Genomic DNA, 23785 nt, shown 5'->3' with positions numbered 1-23785 from the left:
GACTTTTTTCCTCTCCCTTTCCCCTGGGTTATTTAAGGATTCGTTGAACAAGGATGAAACGTCCTGCTCTGAAAAACAGATTAGTCTTGCATCCCAGCAGAGTGGCGATACATCAGACAGCTCCCATCAGCTGTAAGTGACACCGATGTGGCTGACTTGTTTATATAAGGCAGGATCAAAAGAATGAAGATTGCCCTTTGGTGGTACTTTCATCCTGCTCCAGGGCAGCCACCATGTTCCTCCCAGGTGCTGAGGTTCTGGAAGCCCAGCGGGACACTGTGTTGTACCTAACACATGGCGTGAGGGAGCAGGCTACCCAGTGTATCTTATACCCTGAGCAGCAATGGAGGGGCATTTTGTGCTCCATCTCCAGGGAGACAGAAGGGTGATTGTCTGTAACATGATGGCTAAGTGAACAGTGCCCCTTTCCAGTGGCTAGGCCAGAGAGAGGATAACAGCCTACTGCTGCCACTGGACAACTGGTTTACACTTTAGCCCCAGTGGTAGAGGCCTGAGAAGTGGTGCTAAAGACCACAGGTCCTACCCCCACTAACCATCAGCAAAGGGCATTGTTGATTGCACATCCTTACCTATCTAGCCATCTCTCTGCCAATCTGCATCCATTACAAAGCTTAGGTATTTCAGGCTATCATCCCGGGATCATCCCCTTTTGCGGCTTTACCTTTGCATCAAGCCCTCACCACGTTTTATCTTCTCTATCAGTGGGTTGGGCCATCAACTCTTTTAACCTCACCCAGCATGCAAGGGGCTAGACAATAATCCCTCAAACCCAGTGCAATGACTTTCGTTGCTGCACGGCGTCCCTGCGCTCTGACGTGTTGCATGGCACTGGTGTCTCGTTGTGCTCTGATTTGCTCTCCTGTATACAACACATGTAACTGTACATCACTTTGCAGGGCACCATGCAGTGTTTCGGTTGCTCCTGAAGCTGATCCAGGACAGAGGACAAGAGTAATCTCCATAGAGGAAGACCCCTTCCCAGAGTTTATGAAAGAGGGAGACTCATTCTTCCAGCAGGAACTTTCAAGCCAAAGCTCACTGCTCAGGGAACTGAACGATGCAATAGCAGCTCTGCACAAGGGGTCTGACCCACACATACCGCAGATGGATGATCTACCGCAAGGGGATGCATCTGTGCCCTCAGCTGGAAAAGGCAGAGATTCCGAGCAAAGGCTCAAGTGGGTCAGAGAGTCCGAGCACCAGGTGCTCTCAGGAAATGACAATGAACCGAAGGCCCTGCCTAACACACTTTCAGACCTGTCCCCCAATCAGGCTCCATCACAAGGAGAGACTCTGAAACAGGGACTAACTCAAGCAGAATCTTGTGCTCAGGAGGGAAAGCAGCCTGGGGCTTCGGAGCCAGCAACACCTGACGAGACTCAACAACTAAGGCCAAGAGATCCTCTTTGTACCACTGCTTCCAAGCCCACAATGCAAATCTCCTTTCACAAGAAGAGCCCACCCAAGGGAGGCATTCTCCAGCCGGATGGCTGGCAGCCTGGTGTTTCAGAGCAGACAGTGCCAGATGAAATTCAGAAGTGGGGATCAATGACGAGAGATGTGCTCCTGGCAGACATGTGGCTGTTTGCTGCTTCGGAGCAGAGGCAGCTGGAGGAAAAGGCTCCAGAAATGAAAGTGCCAGAGAAGACATTTGAGCAGAGTGAGACACTGAGAGAGGAGACCACACCAACTTATCTCCCTTATGTGGGAGCCCTGCAGGAGGAAGGTATAGAAAATGAAGGAGGGGAAGCCCTTCTCGGAGCTAGTCAGCTGGGGGTTAGGACCCAGGCCAAGACACAGCTGCAAAGCACTGGGAAGCCAGAAGTGATACGGGCAGAGGGACCACGAGGAGACACAGCTATTTGTCAATGGGAGGAGAAGGAAGAGAGCAGCGTGAAAGCGAGCAAGGACGCAGTCCCCAAATCAGGGGGCCAACAGTACCAAGCTAATGTGACACCAGAGCAGCCAGGCAGAGCTGAGATCAGCCCTGATCCAGACCATCTTTATAACGTGTTGTTTGTGGGAGACTCGAACGTTGGCAAAACGTCCTTTCTGTACCGATTACATGAGGATTCCTTCAACCCAAACCTCACTGCCACTGTAGGTAAGAATCCCACAGCTTCCATGAAGCATAAAATCAGTCCTGTAGGGACACAGGACATGCCCTGCCAAATCAAACCAATGATGGAGTCAGTCCAGCCTCTGACCTCGAAAGAAAGATGAGAGACATACTCCCCTCTCCCACACAGACACACCTTGAGCTGGGGTGTGCACATGTTACTAACTCCAGGCCCCAATCCTGCAGTCTGATTTGTGTGGGGGCCCCCCCGACCTTGCTGGGATTCTGCAGCAGCAAGGGGCTGGCAGTGGGGAGCAGATAGCAGGATTAGAGATAAACATTAAAGAAGGTCCATGGCCCATGATTCTGTGCTGTACAGGGGAGCTGGAGAAGAAATTCTCCCTGGCGCATGCACTGGTTGGCAGAAGCAGGCGATTTCATTACCCCATCTTATCATGCCCAACTGCTGCTCTTATTAGTCATCATAAAACTAACCAGACCTTTTAAAAACCCAGCTACAATTCTGGGATTTTGAACTGAGAAGAGACTATTGTGATCATCTCGTCTGGCCACAGAACGTCATCCTACCATTCCTGCCCCACGGCCATATCTTATGGTTGAATTCTACTACATTACAAAGTAGGGATGTAACAGTGTAACTGTTTAAATGGTTAACCAATCCAAATGAGCTTATTGGTTACCGTAACGGTTACATGCTGGTTCCCGGCCCCACTCCTGGGAAGCCAGCTGCCACCCCACGCTGCTGGTTCTGTATCAGAGGCAACAGTCCAGGGCGGCAGCCAGTTCCCTGAGAGTGGGACCAGCAGGCGGGAGCCAGTATGTGTTGGGAGTCCCTTTAAAAGCTGGGGAGCCAGCTGTTACCCTGCATGGCAGGCTCTGCAGTAAAAGCCCGCAGCTTGTAACCACTAAGGGTACGTCTACACTAGCCCCCTAAGATCGATCTAGGGAGGCTAATGAGGGCGACCAGAATTGCAAATCAAGCCTGGGATTAAATATCCCGTGCTTGATTTGCATGTTCCCAGCTGGTCGCCATTTTAGAAATTGACTAGCCCGAAGTAACTGCCTGCGTCTACACACGGTAGTGAAACAGGATTCCGATTTAAAGCCCTAATTCGAATTAGCTGGTAAACCTCATTGCAGGAGGAATACCAGCTAATTCGAGTTAGGGCTTTAAATCAGAATCCTGTTTCACTGCCGTGTGTAGACACAGGCAGTTACTTCGGGCTAGTCAATTTCTAAAATGGCGACCGGCCGGGAACATGCAAATCAAGCACGGGATATTTAAATCCCGGGCTTGATTTGCAATTCTGGTCGCCCTCATTAGCCTCCCTAGATCGATCTAGGGGGCTAGTGTAGACGTACTCTAAGATTTTTAACAGTTACCTAGTTAACCGCTTTTTAACATCCCTATTACAAATGTGCTGTGTCCTCTAGGAGTGGATTATCGGGTCAAAAACCTTTTTGTGGACAACAAGTGCTTTGCTCTACGCCTGTGGGACACAGCTGGCCAGGAGAGGTAAGATAATGGTGCACATACTAAGAAGAAAACATACAGGCCAGGAAATATCTCTTTGGATAAGAACATCCACAAATATATGCTCAGACAAGACGTCTGAGTGTGTATTTACTACTAGGCATATGCATGTTTATCGTGTGTGTGTGTATATACATAGAGAGTAAATACACACACACACACACACTACATACTGTGTGTACATTTACGAGTACGTGCACACACACACACACACACACACTTATCCTCTGTGTGTAGAGGGTATACACACAAGATAATGTGTGTATTTACTCTGTATGTGTATGCATACACACATACATAACTACACTCATCTGATCTATATATAAACATATGCACACACAGTTAAAACTGCAAAACTGTAATCCATTTTGCAATTTAGCTCTGGTGAAGCTTTGCAAAAACCCTGCCTTCTCCCCCAGTTTCACTTGTTTCTCAAACAGTGCAAAATGGTGTCATTGCATCATACCCTTGCAGAAGGAAATATGTGCACATTTTTGCATATCTGAATTTTCAGTTTTGTTACATGATTTTGCACAACCCTTACCTGAAACATGCTTTATATGTAGTGGATTTTTAACCTCTGGATTACTGTTAAAAATGGTCCAAAACGAGTATGTATGTAAGTGTGAAAAGCAAAAGTGCGTTTTGACAGGTACCATAGCGTCACCAAGCAGTTCTTCCGAAAAGCGGACGGAGTGGTGTTGATGTATGATGTCACTTCAGCATACTCCTTCGCAGACGTGCGGTACTGGCTGACTTGCATCCAGGTGGGTGTGACAGGTAAAATCCTGGTTCCAGCGAAGGCAATGTCAAGATTTCCAGTGACATCAACAGAGCCAGGCTTCCACCCTATAACTCTTAAGAGAGGTTCAACCTGCCCCTTCCAAATAGGAATGAAGGGAGACTCATTGCTCCCCTAACAAGTAGGCATTATTATCCCTGGGGTACTGATCCGACCCAGAGAGGTAAAGTGATTTGCCCCGGACTGCACAATAAGTCAGTGCAGCACTAGAACTCATGTCTCAGCTTTCGATTCCAAACCCTCCATGGCATGTGAATGCTGTAATGGATGCATTACACACAGGGCCAGAACCTTAGCTAGAGTGAATCTGGACAGACCACGAGCCATTTCCGACCCCCTGAGAATGGAAATGGTGTCATTTTTATGAAAACATTTTAAATTCATTTTTCAACCTGCTGTGGGGTCAGCGATTAACTATTGCAACAAGCTTCCAAGGGAAGTGGCAGATTTTCCATTTCCTCATGGCTTCAAATCCAGGCCAGATGCTTTTCTGGAAGAGGTAATTTAGTCCAGCACAAGTTACAGGGCTCCATACAGGGATAACTGGGGCAAATTCTATGGCCTGACACTAGATGATCCAACAGACCCTTCTCTCTTTAAACTGTGTGACTTTAGTTATCAAGGAAACTCAAACCCCAATGGACAAATTCATGCAGGTCAGCGGGACTTCTCTAGGCTTTGTCCGAAGGTGTCTAGAAGCTGTGTATGGTTATGATTTGAAGATACGCAGATCCCATTGTAATCAAACTTCCATTGGCTTCACTGGGACCTGGATTTCACCCCGACTGTCCTGCTTCATAGGAAGGAGCAGGAGATGGAATTGTCATCCTTCTACTTGGTAACAAAACAGACTGTGGTGCAGAAAGACAGGTATCAACTGAAGAGGGCGAACACATGGCTAAGGTATGTGCACAGATATATTGCTGTTTCCCCATCACTTTAAATTCTCTCACCATCCTTAGCTGGGGAAGGGAGGTTTAGAAGAAAAAAGCAAGTCCAAGACTACAATTAAGCCATGATAACCGACAGGATGAGTGTTTCCTTCCGTTAATGATTGGCTTGGGAGCTGAGGACCTGAGGCAAAGAAGAAAACCCATGATTGATCAGCTGGTCATAAATTGCCAGGAAACAACCACAGTATCATATTGTCTTACACCCTCCCATTCCTTGTGTTTTTGTGTGCTTCTGCTTGCCTTGTTTTAACAAAGGCCAGATCTATTCTAGGGGACAAAGTCAAACTAAGGCAGGCAACTTCAGGTATGTGAATGGTGTAGCTGCAGCCAACGTATCTTGGTTCGAATTTTTGCAGCATCCCCACTGTGGGAGGTTGATGGGAGAAACTCTCCCCATCGACTTCCCTTACTTCTCACAAACCTGTGGAGTATCAGAGTTGAAGGGGGCACAATCAGCAGTCAATGTATTGATTTATCGGGTCCTTAATATAGTCGATATACCTTAATATAGCATAGTCGATTAACCAATAAGCAAAAGCTTATAGGTTAATGCTATTGACTACACACATTTCCACACCCCCCCACCACCATCCTTGTCAGCACATTTTTTTAGCAGGCTGGCCAGCAGCCTGGCTCAGTCCTGGCTTGCATCAGGTCTGGGACATATCCCTGCTACAGCTCTGCATTTAACACATATTAGGGGACAGGCAGCCCAGCTCAGTTCCAGCTCGTGCCAGGTTTGGGAGCTCAGACCCACCCTGGACAAGTGGTGCTGTCACCCCGCACTGCTGCCTCTGTTTCAGAGGCAACAGCATGGGGCAACAGGCAGCCGACCCGCAAGGGGAGCTGGTTTTTAAACTGACTCTCCTAGTGGACCAGCTCCCACCTGGCACCCTGCACAGTTGCCTCTGTATCACAGGCAGCAGCACAGAGTGGCAGGGGCTCCTCGGGAGTGGGGCCAGAGCCCAATGGCTGCTGGCCCCGCCCCTGGGGATTACAGAATAGTCAAGTAACCAATTAGAATTCATGAGGTTAATCAACTATTCAGTTAACCCATATTTAACATCCCTAGTCCTTACCAGACCAGCTAAATCAAATCCTGGATGATCGATCTCTCAGTAAGTGGAGACAAGGCCTAAGACCGTGATCCAGTAAGCAAAGAGCCCCAGCATAACAGCTGACAGGGTCAGAGTCTCAGGCTGTACCGTTTTGGAGGAATGGACTCTGACCTGGAACTTCAAAGGTATTTTTGGTGCATAATTCCCGTTGATTTCAATGATAGTTAGGTGCTGGCATGTCTTTGAAGGTTTGAGCCTGCCTGCACCGTAATGTGCCAGGCATCTCTCCAGCACTATGGAAATAATAAAAACCTAAATCAATTAGTGATTCATCCCTTTTCAAAGATGCTTTGCATGTTACATGGAGTAGGGAGAAAAATGATTCCCCATAACCTCAGAGGATAGGTCAAAAGGAATAGGTCCAATTGCAGCAAGGGAGGTTTAGGTTGAACAATAGGAAAACTTCCTAACTGTCCAGTCTCAGAGGGTTAACCATGTTAGTTCTAGCCATGGGGAGCTGGGGCTAGCATAGGGGGCAGGGGTAGGAGAGGACCTTCCCTCTCTTATGGTGTTCAACACGCTAGCCACTAGCCACATGTGGCTATTTGGCTGGTTGAGTGTTGCTAGTTGACTTGAACAATGTGACTATTTTACTGGTTGAGTTTGGCTAATTTTCTACAGCAGTTGTCACTATAGTGGCTACTGCTTCTGAACTAGTTGGCATCTCTTGACAGCTTACTTTGCTTAAGGGCCTTTGGTGAGGGACCTTGTCAAAGGCTTTTGGAAATTTAAAATCCACTAAATCCCCCTTTTCCATATGCTTATTGATCCCCTCAAAGAACTCTAGTAGATTGGTAAGGCATGATTTCCCTTTACAGAAACCATGTTGACTTTTCCTCAACAAATTATGTTCATCCATGTGTTTGACAATTCAGTTCTTCACTAGTTTCAACCAGTTTGCTTGGTACTAAAGTTAGGCTTGCTGGCCTATAACTGCTGGAATCACCTCTGGAGCCCTTTTTAAAAAAATTGTTCTCACATTAGCTACACTCCAATTTATTGGTAAAGCAGCTGATTTAAATGATCGGTTATAATATCATTGTTCCATCGCCCATCCTTAATGATTAGCTGGGAAAAATCACAACACATACATCTGACCTGTTTAAATAGAGTCAATCTATGACTTGAATCGACAGTTCTGGAAGGAAAGTACTTTTGCATGTGCTCTCTTGTGTCTTCCAGGAGTACGAGCTCTTGTTTTATGAATGCAGTGCTGCATCAGGCCACCAAGTCTCTGAATCTATGTTTGGCTTGGCTAGGTGAGCAATGTGCAGGGGCCTGTTGACTGTCCTGACTTAGACTGGGTACCAATTTCCACTGCTCTTCAGCTTTGGATGCTGATGTGTCTCCTGCACCTGAAAGCTTTGCATCCTCATGCTCCAGCGATCCCTTACACAGCTCTCATGTGCCCACCCAGGGCTGGTCACAGCTGCAGCTACACCAGTTTTCCATTGCTGAGATCTGGCCATAAGTGCAAAGATCAGAGTCTGTTCTGGCTGAAACAGGTCCTTATATTGCCCACTATCTTAGCACCTTCCAGCTACGGGAAGCAGCGTGGACTGGAACACCACTTTCCACAACTTCCATTGGCTGGGAATGAGAGATGTAAAATCCCATTTAATTACTTAACCAATTAAATGTTAACCAGTTAAACGGGCAGGTCGGGGTGCTGGGAGTCAACAGGCTCATACTGAGCAGAAGCAGCAGTTGAGGAGGGGAAGGGCTGCTGGCTCCCAGCCCGAGAGGGTTCATAGGCTGGGAACCAGCAGCTCCCCTCTGCTGCCGCTTCCGTCCCTCCCTGCCCCGGTGCGAGGCTGTCAATTCCCAGCCAGCATGGGGCTGTTCCTGAGTAACAGTAAACCGTTACCTGGTAACCATTAAGAGTGATGCTTCCTGGGTAACAAGTTAACTGGTTACCTGTTCACATCCCTATTGGGAATGGCAATCCACAGCCAATGGGAGCTGCAAGCAGCTGTACCTGCAGACAAGGAAGTAAAGTGCCAGCACACCAGGAGCTAATCCTGGCAAACTGCAGACATCCACAAGCCACTCAGTGCCCACCCATGGTTTAGGCTGCAACTTTACTGAGGTTGGAATCTTCAATAGAGCTAAAGGAGCTAAATTCTATTCAACTGATGTGGGAGGTAGGCATGCAACTCTTTTCAGAGCTTTTGAACACCCCAGCCTACACGTTGGTAGGGCTTTCCAAGACAGATGAGGATGTAGATTCAAAATAACACAGTAATTAACTGGCTAATTTGTTTCATGTTGATCATGCCAGGTCACTGAAAGCTCACGAAGACAGATTAAAAACAGAAGTGGTAGATGTACCAAAGCCACCTAAGAAGAAAAGAGGCTGCTGCGGATGATCCAGAAACTCAGAGCTTTGAACACAAAAACACAGCCAGAAATCACAAAAATAGAACCCTATTATCCTTCATCTCTGCTTCCCATGTTTGACTTTATTGATTGCCTTTAAGCATTGCAGAACAAACACAAGTATGAAGACTGGTACTTCTGCTGTTTTTATTATCTATATATATATATCTTGCTTTCTGTTATCACCACTCCAATTCTTCTGAGGTCCACAAAAGCTCATATATTTTGGTTAGTCTCTAAGGTGCCACAAGACTCCTCATTGTTTGTAAATTATGAGGGAGTGAGCCATAATTTGTGTCATTCATAGCTAATCTGTGTCTCTCATTGCTTATCTCCACAGTATGTTAGTGCCTAACATATTAGTGGGGAAATACTCTTTCTTTCATTGAGAGATCAAAACTATGCCCCTTCATTGCTGCTATGCTGCTACTGATGCAAGAAGCAGAAAAAGCCCAGCTGGATTTTCAGCTCTCAGAATGAGTTTTGAAGCCAGCCCACAGAAGATCCTCTTTCAGGGAGAAATTCACTCTTATGCAAAGGGCCCGCCACGCACAAGGCCTATGTATGTATCACAGATCTCACAATTGTGTTTCAGTGGTGCAGGTGCCTCTGCACAGTGGTAAATTTCACTCAATGTGTAAACTGAGAAAATCTGATCCAGATTCAATTAAGAGAGAATATACAACAGGTCTCAGTCTCATGTTAGTCATTTTTCCTGACTGCACTTTATAAAGTATGGCATCAGTGTTAAGTATCTTCTCCTTTAGAATACCTAGCTTTGCCCCCACTTACCTTGCATATTGTTCTACACAAGAAAACATTAAATGATGCTCTTCTCTACAAATGTGGCTACTTAAAACTGTGATAAAAAGCAAAATGCAGGATTATGTAGCACTTCAAAGACTAACAAGATGGTTTATTAGATGATGAGCTTTCGTGGGCCAGACCCACTTCCTCAGATCAAATAGTAGAAGAAAACAGACACAACCATATATACCAAAGGATACAATTAAAAAAAAATGAACACATATGAAAAGGACAAATCACATTTCAGAACAGAAGGGGGATACAGGGGGGAGGGGAAAGGAAGGTAAGTGTCTGTGAGTTAATGATATTAGAGGTGGGGAAAGGTAGATGTCTGTGAGCTAATGGTATTAGAGGTGATAATTGGGGAAGCTATCTTTGTAATGGGTAAGGTAGTTGGGGTCTTTGTTCAATCCCCCGGAGAGTGTCGAATTTTAGCATGAATGACATTTCAGAGGATTCCCTTTCAAGTGAAGATGTAAAAGGTCTTTGTAGTAGAATGCAGGTAGTTAAGTCGTTGAGACAGTGTCCTTTCTGGTTGAAATGACAAGAAATTGTTTTTTCTTTGTGATCCTGTCTGATATCTGTTTTGTGGGCATTAATCCTTTGGCGAAGTGTCTGAGACGTTTGTCCAATGTACATAGCAGACGGACACTTTCGGCACATGACGGACACTTTCGGCACATGATAGCATAAATTATATTTCTGGATGCGCAGGAATGTGTGTTCTTGATCTTATAACTCACTTGGTTAGGTCCAATAATGGTATCAGCAGAATGAATATGTGGACAAAGCTGGCAATGGGGTTTGTTGCAAGGGAAGGTACCAGGGTTGGTATTAGTGTGGTATGTCCTGTGGTTGTTGGTAAGAATCATCTTGAGGTTAGGTGGTTGTCTATAGGAGACTATGGGTCTGTCTCCCAGAGCCTCTTGGAGTATGGTATCCTGTTCTGAAATGTGATTTGTCCTTTTCATATGTGTTCATTTTTTTAAATTGTATCCTTTGGTATATATGGTTGTGACTATTTTCTTCCACTATTTGATCTGAGGAAGTGGGTCTGGCCCACGAAAGATCATCATCCAGTAAATCATCTTGTTAGTCTTTAAAGTGCTACATAGTCCTGCATTTTGCTTCAGCTACACCAGACTAACACGGCTACATTTCTATTACTGTGATAAAAAGGATACACAGATGGCTAGAAGGTACAGGACAATTAAAGCACTTTGTAGCAATGAGTCAGCTGAACGTTTGTGAATCTGTTGTTTTCAATAGAGCAGATTTTGAGCAATGGAACAGCCTCCCTGGCAATATATTGTTGCATTAGAACAATTCCAGGTAAGGGGAAAGCAAGGGTTTGCAAGCTTTTTACAAATGCAAATGTTTGTTTTTAAAATTGTATTTTGTGTTTATTAACTGGAGAGTGACACAAGCACAAGCAATATTAGCAGTACTGTTTATCTGGCATTACTTCAGCTGCTTCATTTGTACAAACTAAGGTTTGCTGCAATGCAATGTAGCTAACTGAGCTAAGAGCTAAGGATGCAAACAGGTAAGCCCAGATTCTGAGAGTCAGTTGCCTAAAAGCCTTTTCAGCTCATGGTCTAGGTATGTAAGACCTAAGTGTTATTGAAGAGCAGCATTACATATTGTCAGGGGATTTGTGTAAGCTATAGTTCTTAATGAGATTTATTGAAATATTTTAAAGACGAATCTTGGTGTGTCAGACAATTGCTTGGAAGGGTTTGTGACTGATTATCATCATCACCAGTGTTATTTACATTTACATCCCCAGAGGTCTCAGCTAGATCAGGGACCATGTTGTGCTGCACATATGTAGAGACACGAGTCATTTTTCCAACAACACTATAAATAAAAGTATAATTAACTTATTTCTGGGCTTGCTTCTCTTCGGGGTGATATGAGTGCGCGCGCGTTTCATAATACTATCAGTGATGTCAGTTCTGCGTGCAGCTACTGAAATTCAGTGAAGGGAGCCAGGAGGTTTTCACAGAAATGCAGAAGGTATTTAGGGACTTAATTGAATGGAACTGTCCATGTGTTGGTTCCAGTTGGGGAAAATGAGCAATATAGAATCATAGAAGACTAGACTTGGCAGAGACCTCAGGAGGTCACCGAGTTCAACCCCCTGCTCAAAGCAGGGCCAATCCCATAGTTACATTACAGGACAGCTGGGAATATAGTCCAACAACAGACCAAGACCAAAAATCTCAAAAACAGCAAAACTGATTAACAAAGGGAGAGATCAAATGATCACAAGTCAACAAATGGCATCAGAGCATAACCAGTGCTAGTGTGCGTAACAAATTTTTACTAGGTATGGCACACCCTTGTCATTAAGAGTTAGGCTCAGATCACACATTGTCAGAGCTCAGGGGTTCCAGGGTCTCAATGAATGGCTGTCTATCCCTGTTAACAATGCAACATTTCAGAACCCCCTCTCCGCCCCCCAAAATCAGTAAAACTCTGTTTCCCAATCTGATTTATCTGCCTCTTGACACATATTACAATAAAGGGTGAACCTCTTGCAGCCATGTCTTAGCTGCAAGGTCACTGGCTGCATAATCAGTTCTCTCAACATGAACATTAATCTCTCTTCTAATAAGAAGTTAAAGTCCCCCCATTTCCATTATATTCACCAATTTCACACTGAACGGAGTGGCCTGTCAGTTTGTTTTCATTTCCTGTCACAAATTCCTTCAAGGGCTGCTTTGGAGCCTGCTGCTCACCATTCAGTTCTAACAACCTTTAATTTACGTAGCTTGCCTCATCTCTAACCAAGGCGGTCTATTCCTCATAGGTGGCACTAAAGTCTCCCTGTATTTGTGGTGTATCTGGACAATTCACACTCTTTAATGCATTAATCTCGCAACCTCTCTGTGAAGCAGGGCAGTGCTCTTAGCCCCACTGTACAGATGTGGAACTGAGGCACAGACAGACTAATGACCAGACCCTCAATGGTATTTAAGTGCCTAACTCCTGTTGATTTCAATGGCACCGAGATGCCTATATAATTTTGAGGTTCTAAGTCTGAGGAACTTGACCAAGGTAACAAGGAAACGTGCAAGAGGAGGGTAATGAGCTCAGAGCCTGCAAATCCCAGGCCAGCAAACTCCTTTCCTTATAGACACATTCTGCTGCCTTTACTAGGAACGTCAACTACAACAGGGGTTCTCAACTGGGGCTTTGGGCTCCCTGCTGGGCCATGAGCCGGTTTCAGGGGCCAAAGCCCTGCCACACAGGACTGGAGTCCAACCACTCAGGGCCGAAGCTGAAGCTTCATGAGGCCCCTGCCCTGGTACTTACTCTGCTTTCTTCCTCCCTAACGCTGGCCCTGGCTTTTACATGCAGAAAAACAATTGTTCTGGCATAGCTGGCCCGTATCGTTTTTCCTAGTGTGTGGAAGGTGAGGGAGTGCTACAGAAAGAAAAAGGTTGAGAATTCCTGAGTGGAAGACAACTGTCCCTTAGCACAAATTTTAAAAGGACTGTATTTTCTTAATCCAATTTACCTAATTCCTGTTGGAGGCTATTCTCTACCAGACTTCACTATAAAATGATATTTTTGTATTTAGTGCTAGAATTAGCCTTTGGAATGTATTCACTAAAGAGGGACTCTTAATGGCACTAAATTCGGACTCTTAATTTGGGCCCAGTTTTACTACTTCTATTTTAAAAGTCAATGTATTCTTTCTTGAAGAGCATAAATCCAAATACACTTGAAATGCCAATAAACAATGAAAGCAACAAAATCTCAATGTCCATCAACCAAAACAGACCATCTTTTCACTTCACAGGCCTTAAAGCTGTGTATTTGTATTCCAGCTTCTGTAGATAGCTGTACAGCTGCACAAAAACAAAAGCTGCCAAGAGGTTTCTCTTACCTAAATCTTGTTTGGATTATGTACGGGAGATGGCGCTTTTCCTGCTTCAGTCAGTCAGCAAACAGCTTTATTTGCCTACAAAAGAAGATTAAATTAGTTAAGTTGCTTTTCCTCAACTCTTCCATTAGATGGTAGCAAATGCAACTATACATTCCAGCTGCATAGTATCTGAGGTGTATGGGAGATGCTGTTAACTCGAATTTGGCCCAAAACATAGATCTGTAAAGCCAAGCTTTTATAAAACATGACACACAGAGAAATGGTTGTAGTAAGATGAAGGCCTGAAACAAAAGCCTATGTAACACAAGCCTGGTTTGAGGCCTGAGGCCTAGCTAACAATGGACAACACTTGGCTAATATAAAGCAAAGATAAGCTGTGAGTGAGAGGCAGGCCCCTGCTCACAGAACTTGGCAGGAACAGGGCTGAGAGAACAAAACACTAATTGGTAGTAGGCCCAGGTGTAGGTACCAGCTGTAAAACAGTAATTGGTACTGGTCATAAGTTGACAGCAAATTCCAAAAGGATGGTACCATCAGCTCATTAAAAAAGACTCCCCACAGATACTGACCCAGGTCCAGGAAAGGGTCTAAAATGACAATGGATAGAGATGTTCTAATTCAGGGATGGGTAATAATTTTTGGCCAGGGGCCACTTCAAAAATTTTTGAAATGAGCCCGGACCACCCCAGCATGGATAGGACCTAAAAGAGAAGGGGCGGGACCAGGATGCTTCCAGGCTTCCTCACCCACAGACCACGATTGGTCTGGGGGGTGGAGGAGCCTCTTTGCTTCCCCCCACTAAGCACTCATGCCCCTGGCAGGGCTGGAGGAGACTTCACGCACCCCCCACCCCCAAACCCCGATTGGCTTGGGGACAGGAGACATGCACGAAGTTTCCTCCACCTTATCCCTGTACTGCCAGTACACGGAACTTCGCAGGGAGGGAGGAGGCTTCGCACACTCCCCTGTCTCCAGGCCCAGCAGAGCTAATCCGCCTGGGGGCAGGGCAGCGGGGGCCCTTTTGCCCACCCCTGTTCTAATCAAACCATGAGGTGCAGGGTGATCTCTAAGTAGTGTCAGAGGGTGGCAAGCTGATGTCAGAGGGTGGCAACCTGACAACGTGAGGAGTGATGTGAAAGTTGTTTGTACCTGTGTATAAAGTGGTGTCTTGGGGGGGACAGTCTTTGTCTAGCCAGGAGGCAGTAGGGCCGTCCACTGATTGAGCACTCACATGACTGAAAGGGACTACTCCTATAAAGTGATGCATACACATAAGAGGTTGGAGGATCAGGGCCAATGGCAATAGTATATCACAGGAAAACACATTTTATTTGCTTACACCATATTATTTATAAGCTGTCTTTTTAAACCTCTCAGGATTACTATAAGCACTTAATGTGTAACAGAGAAACTTTCAAAATAAAATTCCATTTCAGAGAACAAAACAAAAATAAACAAGTTGAGTGCCTGCAGCCATAACACTTTGTGGACTGCTCCTGAAAAGCAAACCCCAACCGGAGTGAGTGAGCACATTTTAACAGATCATCCTACAAAGGCTTAAATTTACAAACTATTTGGTCTCAGAAAGCTCCTTCTCAAATTCTTTGTATTCTTCACTGATTATTTACCCTTATTGGCATATAAAATATTCACTGAACTAATGACAATAACTAGGGAGGTTTAAATGTGTGTAACCATGCATGTTAACTGATGACCGGTTAACCATGTAAATGATCACACCTTCACATCCCTAACAATATACTTCTGACCTGTATCTCATAATGCTGTACAAAGGTCAGTATCATTACTCTCACTATACAATAGGGAAACCAAGACACAAGGCCTTTAATTAAGAACATAAGAATGGCCATACTGAGTCAGACCAAATGTCCACCTAGCCCAAGCAGCCGGTCTTCAAACAGTGGACAATGCCAGATTTACCCAAAAACAAGGACATAGTGCCCAGAATGGACATCCAGCAGGTCAGCTTGAGTTGTGCAAAAGTAGTTAATGAACTCACTGAAAGCAAGTGATTGCTCAGTCTCACCTAGTGTCATGGACTGACAGCCAGAAGCAACAGGCACAGGCCATGCAGCTGTTACCCTAGCAGCCAGCTAGCCCGTGGCTTTGAGAGGCAGAGGACAGCAGTGATGGGGAGCCTGTGCAGGGACAAGCTGCTGGCATAGAGGAAAGTGGGTGCCTGGTAAGGATGAGACAGGTTAGCCTGTGAGCCTCACTCCCAGCAGTTTAGCTGTGGGGAGTGGGGCAACTTCTGCCCACCCTGGTAGGGGCATGCCAGCCTGGGCCCCATTAGCCAGTTGAGGGGATATTGCCCCTGGTACCCAGGCCACAGCGCATGGTAGCTGCCAGGACTCGGGTGGGGCTGCAGTCATGTGCCAGACAGCCTGGCCAGGCAGGGCTGGGAGAATAACAGGCGGGAGCATGGCACTGGCAGGGCATGGGGCAGAGCGAGGCGAAGGGGGCGCTGACGTGGGGCAGGAGGTGCAGGGGGGCATGGCACTGGCAGGGCGGGGGAAGGGGTCACAGGATGCAGGCAGGGCGGGGGAATGGGGCACTGAGATGGGGCAGGAGGCATGGGCGGGGGAAGGAGCGCTGAGGTGGGGGGGCCATGGGCAGCACGAGGGGAGGGGGCACTGAGGTGGGTCGGGGGTGTGAGACATGGTCAGTGTGGGCCGGGGGTGTGAGAAGGGGGTGCTGAGGTGCGGCGGGGCAGTGGAAGGGGGCGGGGCAGCGGGAGGAGGGGGGCGCGGGCAGAGCAGAGGAGGGGGCGTTGAGGTGGGGCAGTGGGAGGTGGCGCTGAGGGCGGGAGGGGGGCTCGGGAGGGGTGGGGGCACTGAGGTGGAGCAGAGTGAGGGATGGGGCGCTGAGGGGGGAAGCGGGTGTGGACGGGGAGGGGGGCGCTGAGGTGGGGGGCAGGGGAGGAGGGGGGGCGCTGAGGTGGGGGGCAGGGCAGGGGAGGAGGGGGGCGCTGAGGGGAGGGGGGCGCTGAGGTGGAGCAGGGCGAGGCTGGGGGAGGGGACACTGAGCATGGGAGGGGGCTTGGGAGGTTCTGAGGTGGGCAGGGGGGTGGGAGCAGGGGGGGAACGAGGTGCTGAGAGGGGAGGGGGCGCGGAGGCGGAGCAGAGGGGGGCTCCGGAGGGGCGGGGGGAGCGCTGAGTTGGAGCGGGGTGAGGCCGGGGGAGGGGGCGCGGGCGAGGCGCTGAGGGGGGAGGGGGCGCTGAGGTGGCCGGGGACTAAGGCAGGAGGCGCGGCCGTTGCAGGCGCGGGGGAGGCGTCGCGCGGCTCCTCGCGCCCGAGTCCCGGCCAATCAGCGGCCGCGGCAGCAGGAAGCCGGAAGCGCCGGTCGGAGGCTGAAGCGCGCGGGCCGCTGAGCCTGGCTGGGTGAGGGGGAAGGGGTTCGGGGCGGGGGCCCGGCGGGGGGGGGCGCAGGCGGATTCCCGGGGCGCCCCCTTTGCTGAAAATCCAGGGGAAGCCCCCCCGGCCCAGCGGCCCCGTGTCGGAGCTTTGCGGGGCGCAGCCCCCCCCCGGGAGCGGGCAGGGCCCGGGCTGCAGTCTGAGGAGCAGAGTCTCCAGGCGAGTGTGGGGGAGGGGTGTCGCCCGCGTGCTGCTATCGCGTGGGCGCCCAATGCTGGCAAGGGCGCTGGCGCTGCCCCGCGCGATGCTCCACGGTCTCTACCAGGCCCGGGGCGGCCTCAGGCACGGGACGGGGTTTGCTTGTTTTCCCTTTGCTCAGGCAGAGTGAGAGCGTGTCCCGTGCAGGCCCTGATTCTCCGAACACTGAGGCACAAACATTCAGCACAAGCATTCACTGTAGGACGTAAGAACGGCCAGACTGGGTCAGACCAAAGGTCCATCTAGCCCAGTGCCCTGTCTGCCAACAAAGGCCAATACCAGATGCCCCAGAACAGTGGTCCCCAACATTTGGAGGTTGCTGGGCGCCCGGGGGCGGGGCCCCCCCATATCAGTGCGCCCAGGGGCGGGGCCACCTCCAAGCGCCGCGGGGCCGGAGCTCCCCCCCCCCTCCAAGCGCCGCGCGCCTGGGGCCGGAGCTCCCCCCCCCCTCCAAGCGCCGCGCGCCCGGGGCCGGAGCTCCCCCCCCCCTCCAAGCGCCGCGCGCCTGGGGCCGGAGCTCCCCCCCCCCTCCAAGCGCCGCGCGCCCGGGGCCGGAGCTCCCCCCCCCCTCCAAGCGCCGCGCGCCCAGGGCCGGAGCTCCCCCCCCCCCTCCAAGCGCCGCGCGCCCGGGGCCGGAGCTCCCCCCCCCTCCAAGCGCCGCGCGCCCGGGGCCAGAGCTCCCCCCACCCCTCCAAGTGCCGCATGCCTGGGACCGGAGCTCCCCCCCTCAAAGCGCCGCGCGCCCGGGGCCGGCGCCTCCTCCAAGCGCCGCACGCCCAGAGCGCGGGCGGCCAATTCGCGGCGCTCCCGGGGCCGGCGCTCACTGTTCGCCATGCGCCCGGGGTCAGCTCCGGCACCATGCGTGCGCCACGTGCCCAGGGCCAGGCCAGCCCCGAGCACTTGGCGGGCGCACACAAATGCCCCTGCGGGCGCCATGGCACCTGCGGGCACCGTGTTGGGGACCACTGCCCCAGAAGAAGGGAACACAACAGGTAATCATCACGTGATCCCTCTTCTGTCATCCATTTCCAGACAAACAAGAGGCTAGGGACACTATTCCTACCCATCCTGGCTAATAGCCATTGATGGACCTAACTTCCATGAATCTATCTCACTTTTTTTAAACCATGTTAAAGTCTTAGTCTTCAGAATATCCTCTGGCAGGGAGTTCCACAGGTTGATTGTGTGCTGAGTGAAGAAAAACTTCCTTTTGTTTATTTTAAACCTTCTGCCTATTAAATTCATATGGTGACCCCTTAGTTCTTATATTGTGGGAATAAGTCAATAACTTTTCCTTATTCACTTTTTCCATACCAGTCATGATTTTATAGACCTCTATCATATCCCCCTTTAGTCTCCTCTTTTCTAAGCTGAAAAATCCAAGTCTCTTTAATCTCTCTTCACATGGGACCCATTCCAAACCCCTCATCATTTTTGTTGCCCTTTTTGGAACCTTTTCCAATGCAAATACATATTTTTTTAAATGAGGCGACCACATCTGTATGCAATATTCAAGATGAGGGTGTACCATGGTTTTATAGAGAGGCAATAAGATATTTTCTGTCTTATTCTCTATCCCTTTTTTAATGTTTCCTAACATTCTATTTCTTTTTTTGACTGCTGCTGCACACCATGTAGATGTTTTCAGAGAACTATCCACAGTGACTCCAAGATCTCTCTCGAGTAGTTGTAGCTAAATTAGTCCCCATCATATTGTATGTATAATTAGGATTATTTTTTCCAATGTGTATTACTTTACATTTATCTACATTAAATTTCATTTGCCATTTTGTTGCCCAATCACTTAGTTTGTTGAGATCTTTTTGAAGCTCTTCACAGTCTGCTTTGGTCTTAGCTATCTTGAGGAGTTTGGAGCACTTTGAAGTCATTGGGACAGCTCCCATGCATAAAGTTGAGCAGATATTTAAATGTTTGCAGGATTGGGACCTTAGGGCATGATCCTGAATAGAGCCCCACAACCCAGCCAGAACCTACCAGTGTCTGGCTTAGGTCTGGTCATCTCTGATCACCTTACTGCCAGTGGACTTTGTGCATTGGCTACTGCATGCCCCATTTCTGCTGGCTACCTGTTCTCTGTGCTGTGTATGCTGCAGCGCCTGCATGCTGACAAGTCACAGCCCCTCTCATGCTGCAGGAACTTACCAAAGATGGCACCCAACATAGGGAGTGGGAAACCCCCACCAGACCAAACCTCAAGGAGGAGGCAGCACTTACACAAGTTCAGGGTGAAATGTTGGGAATGGTTTGCATCAGTCTGAAAACCACTTGACACTTTTAGGCTGTCCTCAGCTCAAATTCTATCCTGGTCTGGCTTTAAAATTAGGCCTGAGAATACCTGCACCTGCATTTCTTTAATCTCATACATAGGTTTTGCAGGATCACTAAGTAGCACAATGGGTCCCTGATTCTCATTGGAGCGCTGCCGTAAATAAGTACTTCTTTACTTATTACCATAAATAAATACTTAATAGTATAACAACAGTAACTCTAATGGCTTTCTGATTTAAAACAAATCCAGAAACAGAAGAAACGCTGTTATTTCTCAACACTTAGCCATAGAAGATGTAGAAGATTTATTTCCTATATGTGTAAAGCAACTAAGTAGAAGAGTTAGCCTGTCATTCGTATTTTATAAATCATGTTGCATTGATCAGAAGGTATGTAATGGATTGATATTTTAAGGCATCATTTATTTTTAAAACAATGTTAGGTGAAGTGTTTTATTTTCCAGCAGGAAACATAGTACAGTACTATTGACTTTCGCTGAAGAAATGTGAAAGGTTTTCAGTGGTGAAATGTGATTTGTAGGAGGCATCTTCAGTTATGCTCCGTAAGAGTAGCTACTCATATAGAGGGGGCTGGTCTTTTTTATATTGATGAACTTCTGCTACCTGGGAAAGAGACAAATTGCATTTACAGTAAAGATATCTGTCACGAGCTGCTGCATGGAATTGCTGTCAGCAAGTACAAAACAAATGCTCTGTTTCGCAAGTTCTTCGTGCACAGATCTTATTGAATTCATGGCAATTCTTGATGTGGAGGGTTCGCAAGCTTGAGCTCAGGAATTTCAGGAAATGATACAAAGAGCTATACAGGAGCTACAGAGAAACTCAATGACTCTTCACTCCATTTAGTACATTCCTTGCAGTTTCAGTTTCAAGGCAACTAGAGCAATCATAAAAGCTGAGCAAAGACAGTGTAATTTTCTGCAGATGCTCTGGCTCTTGCTTATTTTGTGAATCAGTGTAGCTGTGTACTAGCTGCTCTACACACTAGAAGAAAAGATACCTTTCTTAGAGCGCTTGCAATCTACAATCTACTCTTCCATGCTTCTGGATGTAGGGTGGTATTCATAAAGGTGCTTAGGTGGGATTTAGGCACTTAATATCGATGTGAATCCCACCCTGAATGTTTACTACTCAGGTGGGCTACTCATAAAAGTAGGAAATAATTACATCTTGTAGTAAACATTTGCCTGATGAGGCCATAGCTAAGCATGAGGAATGGAGAATGGAATAGGGGACGGTGGTGGGCACCCAGTGGCCCATTGGGGTTCTCTGTGGGGCCTGTGAGACATCTTGTTTACTGTTGTCCACATGCAGGGCTGCCAGATTCTGCTGGTTTCCATCCGTGTAGTTTTCTTCTAGTGCTATTACTGAAGGGACATGCACGTAAAGCCAGGGCCCGTGAAGTGAAGTGCGTGGTGATTGCACATAGCATTGCCTGTCAGAGCCAGGTGCTCCCTCTGCAGCCAATCACAGCGCTGCTGCGGTTCAGCTGGCACACCACCCACATTCTAGGTACACAAGTGCAGTTAGCAAAACTATCCTAGCCTGGGAAACCAGCTTGGTAACAACAATTTTGCAGCCTACTGAGATGAAGGAGGGGCACCATTGCTGTATGACAAGAAGCAGAGCAAACTGCCAGTGCGGCATAGCATATATTCCATTCCTCATTTTTGTTAGTGTTTCTGATATTGCAGGAATGGAGAGTGGAAATGTCCTCTCTCTTAGTTAATTGCCAACTCTGGCAGGTGAGGAAACATTCTTAGATAACTTTTTTACGGACAGCCAGACTTTGAATTTGGTTGCTCAACAAGGAAATTGATTTGTTGAATATTTTTTTATTTTGGGGGAGGCTTCTCAGAAAAGGAGTTGCTGTTTAAAAATATATTTGTTTGTGTGTGTTTGTTCTGCCCTTTGCTCCCTCAAGGACATGCTCCTGAACTGGACTGTGGTTTTAAAACATCAGATGAGTTGTGTGACTAGTCAGAGAATACCTGTATAATGGGCTGCTGCGTACACTCGCCTCAGAGTGCTGCTGTCGTGGGCATACCAGAGTGAGCCAGAGGAGACATTTTATAACAGGGTGGACAAGCCAGGCTGCTCCTGCTGTGGGGTGGCAGTTGGAACTCAAGCAAGGCAGGAGCCTTGTTTATGATCTCAGTCTGAGACAGTCTGCACACCTGGGATTTTCATGTGCAGGAAGGCACACTCCTGGGCAGCATGTGATTCATCTTCCTCTCTCCAAATAGCTTTGGATTGCCCCACTCTAGTGGAGAAAAGAATTTTCTGAGCTCAGAATTAAGAGCTAATGGAAGACTCTGTATCCAGTGCTAGAGACTCTCACAGTTTGATGCGACTCTCTAATGCTAGAACTCTGGCAGTCCCAAATGGCTTATTTCCATACATCTTTCTACAGCTCATCTGCATTGTACAGTGCAGTCCTAAGCCATGACTAGGGCTCCTAAGCACGCTAATACAAATCATTTATAGTATCTTTGTCACAAGCTACATTCCTGCTAAGCTGCGTGGCTGTGCAGCTTCCCATTAAGTCCCACACAAGGACTCAGGGCTGCCTCTCCCCAAGTTCCAAAGCTTCCACAACTGGCGGGGGGGAGTGCCCCTTTTACCATCCCCAGCACGGGCTGGTGGGAAGCGACCAGCCCAGCAGGTCTGGCTCCTAGACGGGGGGACCACGGGCAGGAGCAGAGCATGTGGAGCGCCGTGGAGCCTCACGCTCCACTCCCAGAATACCTGCTGACTGCTTTTGGGGGCACAACACGGTGCCTCAGGACAGGCAGGCACCAGGCAGCATGCCTTAGTGCTGCTGCCAAGGTAAGGGCGAGCCCCAAGCTCCGGCCCCACTCTGAGGCCCCTCTAACCCGGAACCACCTCCTGCACTCCAGGCCCTTCCTCGTTGGCCTCACCCTGAAGCGACCCCCAGTCTAGAGCCTGTGTCTCCCTCCTGGACCCCAAACTTCTCATCCTCAGCTCTACCCCAGAGCCCTCATATTTCTGCACCCCAGTCCTCTGCCCCAGGCCTGAGCTGCCCTCACACTCAGAGCCCCTCAGCCCCACTCCCGCCACAAAGAATTTTGTTACGTACTTGGATATGGAAGCGATGTGTCCCACGCCACCTCCACACTGACGGACATGGCAGAACTCATTCCATGTTAAAAGGCTGAGCCTTGTGATGGATGGAGGAATGCATTTCCGACACATCTTGCTGTCAATCACAGCTTTGGGTGCCACTGCTGTGAAGAGTTTTCAGTTGCAGTGTGTGATTTGTAAGTGTCACAAACTTCCCACCTAAACTCCCTGGCCAGGAATAATTCGCCCTCACAAGCCATTTTGCCTCTCTCTTGTATTTGTGCTGAGTGTTTCGCTGAGGTACCTGGCTGGTGCATAGAGTTGCTGTATGTGAATCATTTTCAAGGAAATGGAAAGGGAGAGTTGGTATGACAGGAAACTCACCACATTGCCAATACCCAGCAATGAGCTGGCCTTGGAATTCACTTGCAAGAACTTAAATGATAAAATCTTGACCATCCCCTCCCCCACACTGCTTATTGGTACCGAGGAAGTGGGCAGAGGGACACGGGGTGTGAGGAACAAAAGATGTGCCTGGTTAAAATAAGTGACTCTCCGAAGCGATAAGAGAAAAAAGCTTGGCCAGTGCAGACAGTCACCAACTGCCGTAGCATAGGCAGTGACCTTCGGTGAGCAGTATGCCTTGTGGGCCAGACGTCTCCCTTAGGTCAACCCATTTACAACTGCTGAGGAGCAGTCCTCAGACCCCGTTGCCTGCCAGTCCCCTTAGTCACCTCCGTGACTCACGGAGCCCAGGCTTACGTTCTCTAGCAGTCACAGATGCAGCAGAAGTGGGTGGGCTGCAGCTCACCGCTCTCAGGTTGCCTCCCTTTGCATCTGAATGACCTGGCTCTTTGGCCACGGCCGAATTGCGGGGAGGCGCGCTGTTCTGCAGAGAGGGGCATGGGGTGGGGGCTCTTGCAGCCTTGTTGTCTGACTGTGTTCAATGCCCCCGCAGGGATTTTTCACTGATGGCCATGGAGCTTTCTGCCAGCGAGCTCAGCATTTATGACAAGCTGTCGGACACCATTGACCTAGTGAGGCAGACTGGGCACCAGTGTGGGATGTCTGAGAAAGCCATTGAGAAGTTTGTCAAGCAGCTTTTGGAAAAAAACGAGCCCCCCCCGGGCCCTCCCCGCTACCCCTTCTTGCTGACTGTCTACAAGG

At 48.4% G+C, this 23785-nt stretch overlaps 2 protein-coding genes and 1 long non-coding RNA gene across 12 annotated transcripts in view; 2 read left to right on the top strand and 1 right to left on the bottom strand.

Annotated features, from left to right (window-relative positions):
• Positions 1 to 9877, top strand: part of RAB44 (RAB44, member RAS oncogene family) — a 33872-nt gene extending 23995 nt beyond the window's left edge. For 2 of the 9 annotated variants that reach the window (XM_014574690.3, XM_014574689.3), the window contains exons 10-16: positions 38 to 132; positions 918 to 2125; positions 3536 to 3617; positions 4288 to 4402; positions 5239 to 5340; positions 7691 to 7767; positions 8790 to 9874. In XM_014574690.3, the coding sequence (XP_014430176.2) occupies positions 38 to 132; positions 918 to 2125; positions 3536 to 3617; positions 4288 to 4402; positions 5239 to 5340; positions 7691 to 7767; positions 8790 to 8877 (1767 nt within the window). In that variant the 3' untranslated portion in view covers positions 8878 to 9874. Of the gene's footprint in view, positions 1 to 37; positions 133 to 917; positions 2126 to 3535; positions 3618 to 4287; positions 4416 to 5238; positions 5427 to 7690; positions 7768 to 8789 lie in introns of those variants that run through there. The other 7 variants (XM_075910565.1, XM_075910563.1, XM_006125290.4 and 4 more) reach the window with 7 other exon arrangements.
• The window catches only part of LOC142820913 (uncharacterized), a 49566-nt gene extending 33469 nt beyond the window's left edge, over positions 1 to 16097 (bottom strand). The window contains exons 1-2 of the long non-coding RNA XR_012897928.1: positions 15640 to 16097; positions 13593 to 13667 (exon numbers count right to left, since the gene is read on the bottom strand). This is a non-coding gene — a long non-coding RNA (uncharacterized LOC142820913). The remainder of the gene's footprint in view (positions 1 to 13592; positions 13668 to 15639) is intronic.
• Positions 16098 to 16839: 742 nt separating this feature from the next.
• C27H6orf89 (chromosome 27 C6orf89 homolog) overlaps positions 16840 to 23785 on the top strand; it is a 31144-nt gene continuing 24198 nt past the window's right edge. Inside the window, exons 1-2 of one of the 2 annotated variants that reach the window (XM_075909932.1) lie at positions 16840 to 16994; positions 23577 to 23784. In XM_075909932.1, the coding sequence (XP_075766047.1) occupies positions 23590 to 23784 (195 nt within the window). In that variant the 5' untranslated portion in view covers positions 16840 to 16994; positions 23577 to 23589. Of the gene's footprint in view, positions 16995 to 17908; positions 22816 to 23576; position 23785 lie in introns of those variants that run through there. The other variant, XM_025185743.2, reaches the window with a different exon arrangement.

The sequence above is a fragment of the Pelodiscus sinensis genome, chromosome 27, assembly GCF_049634645.1.
Source record: "Pelodiscus sinensis isolate JC-2024 chromosome 27, ASM4963464v1, whole genome shotgun sequence".
Classification (NCBI taxonomy): Eukaryota; Metazoa; Chordata; order Testudines; family Trionychidae; genus Pelodiscus; species Pelodiscus sinensis.
This window is presented reverse-complemented; position numbering and strand designations above follow the sequence as displayed.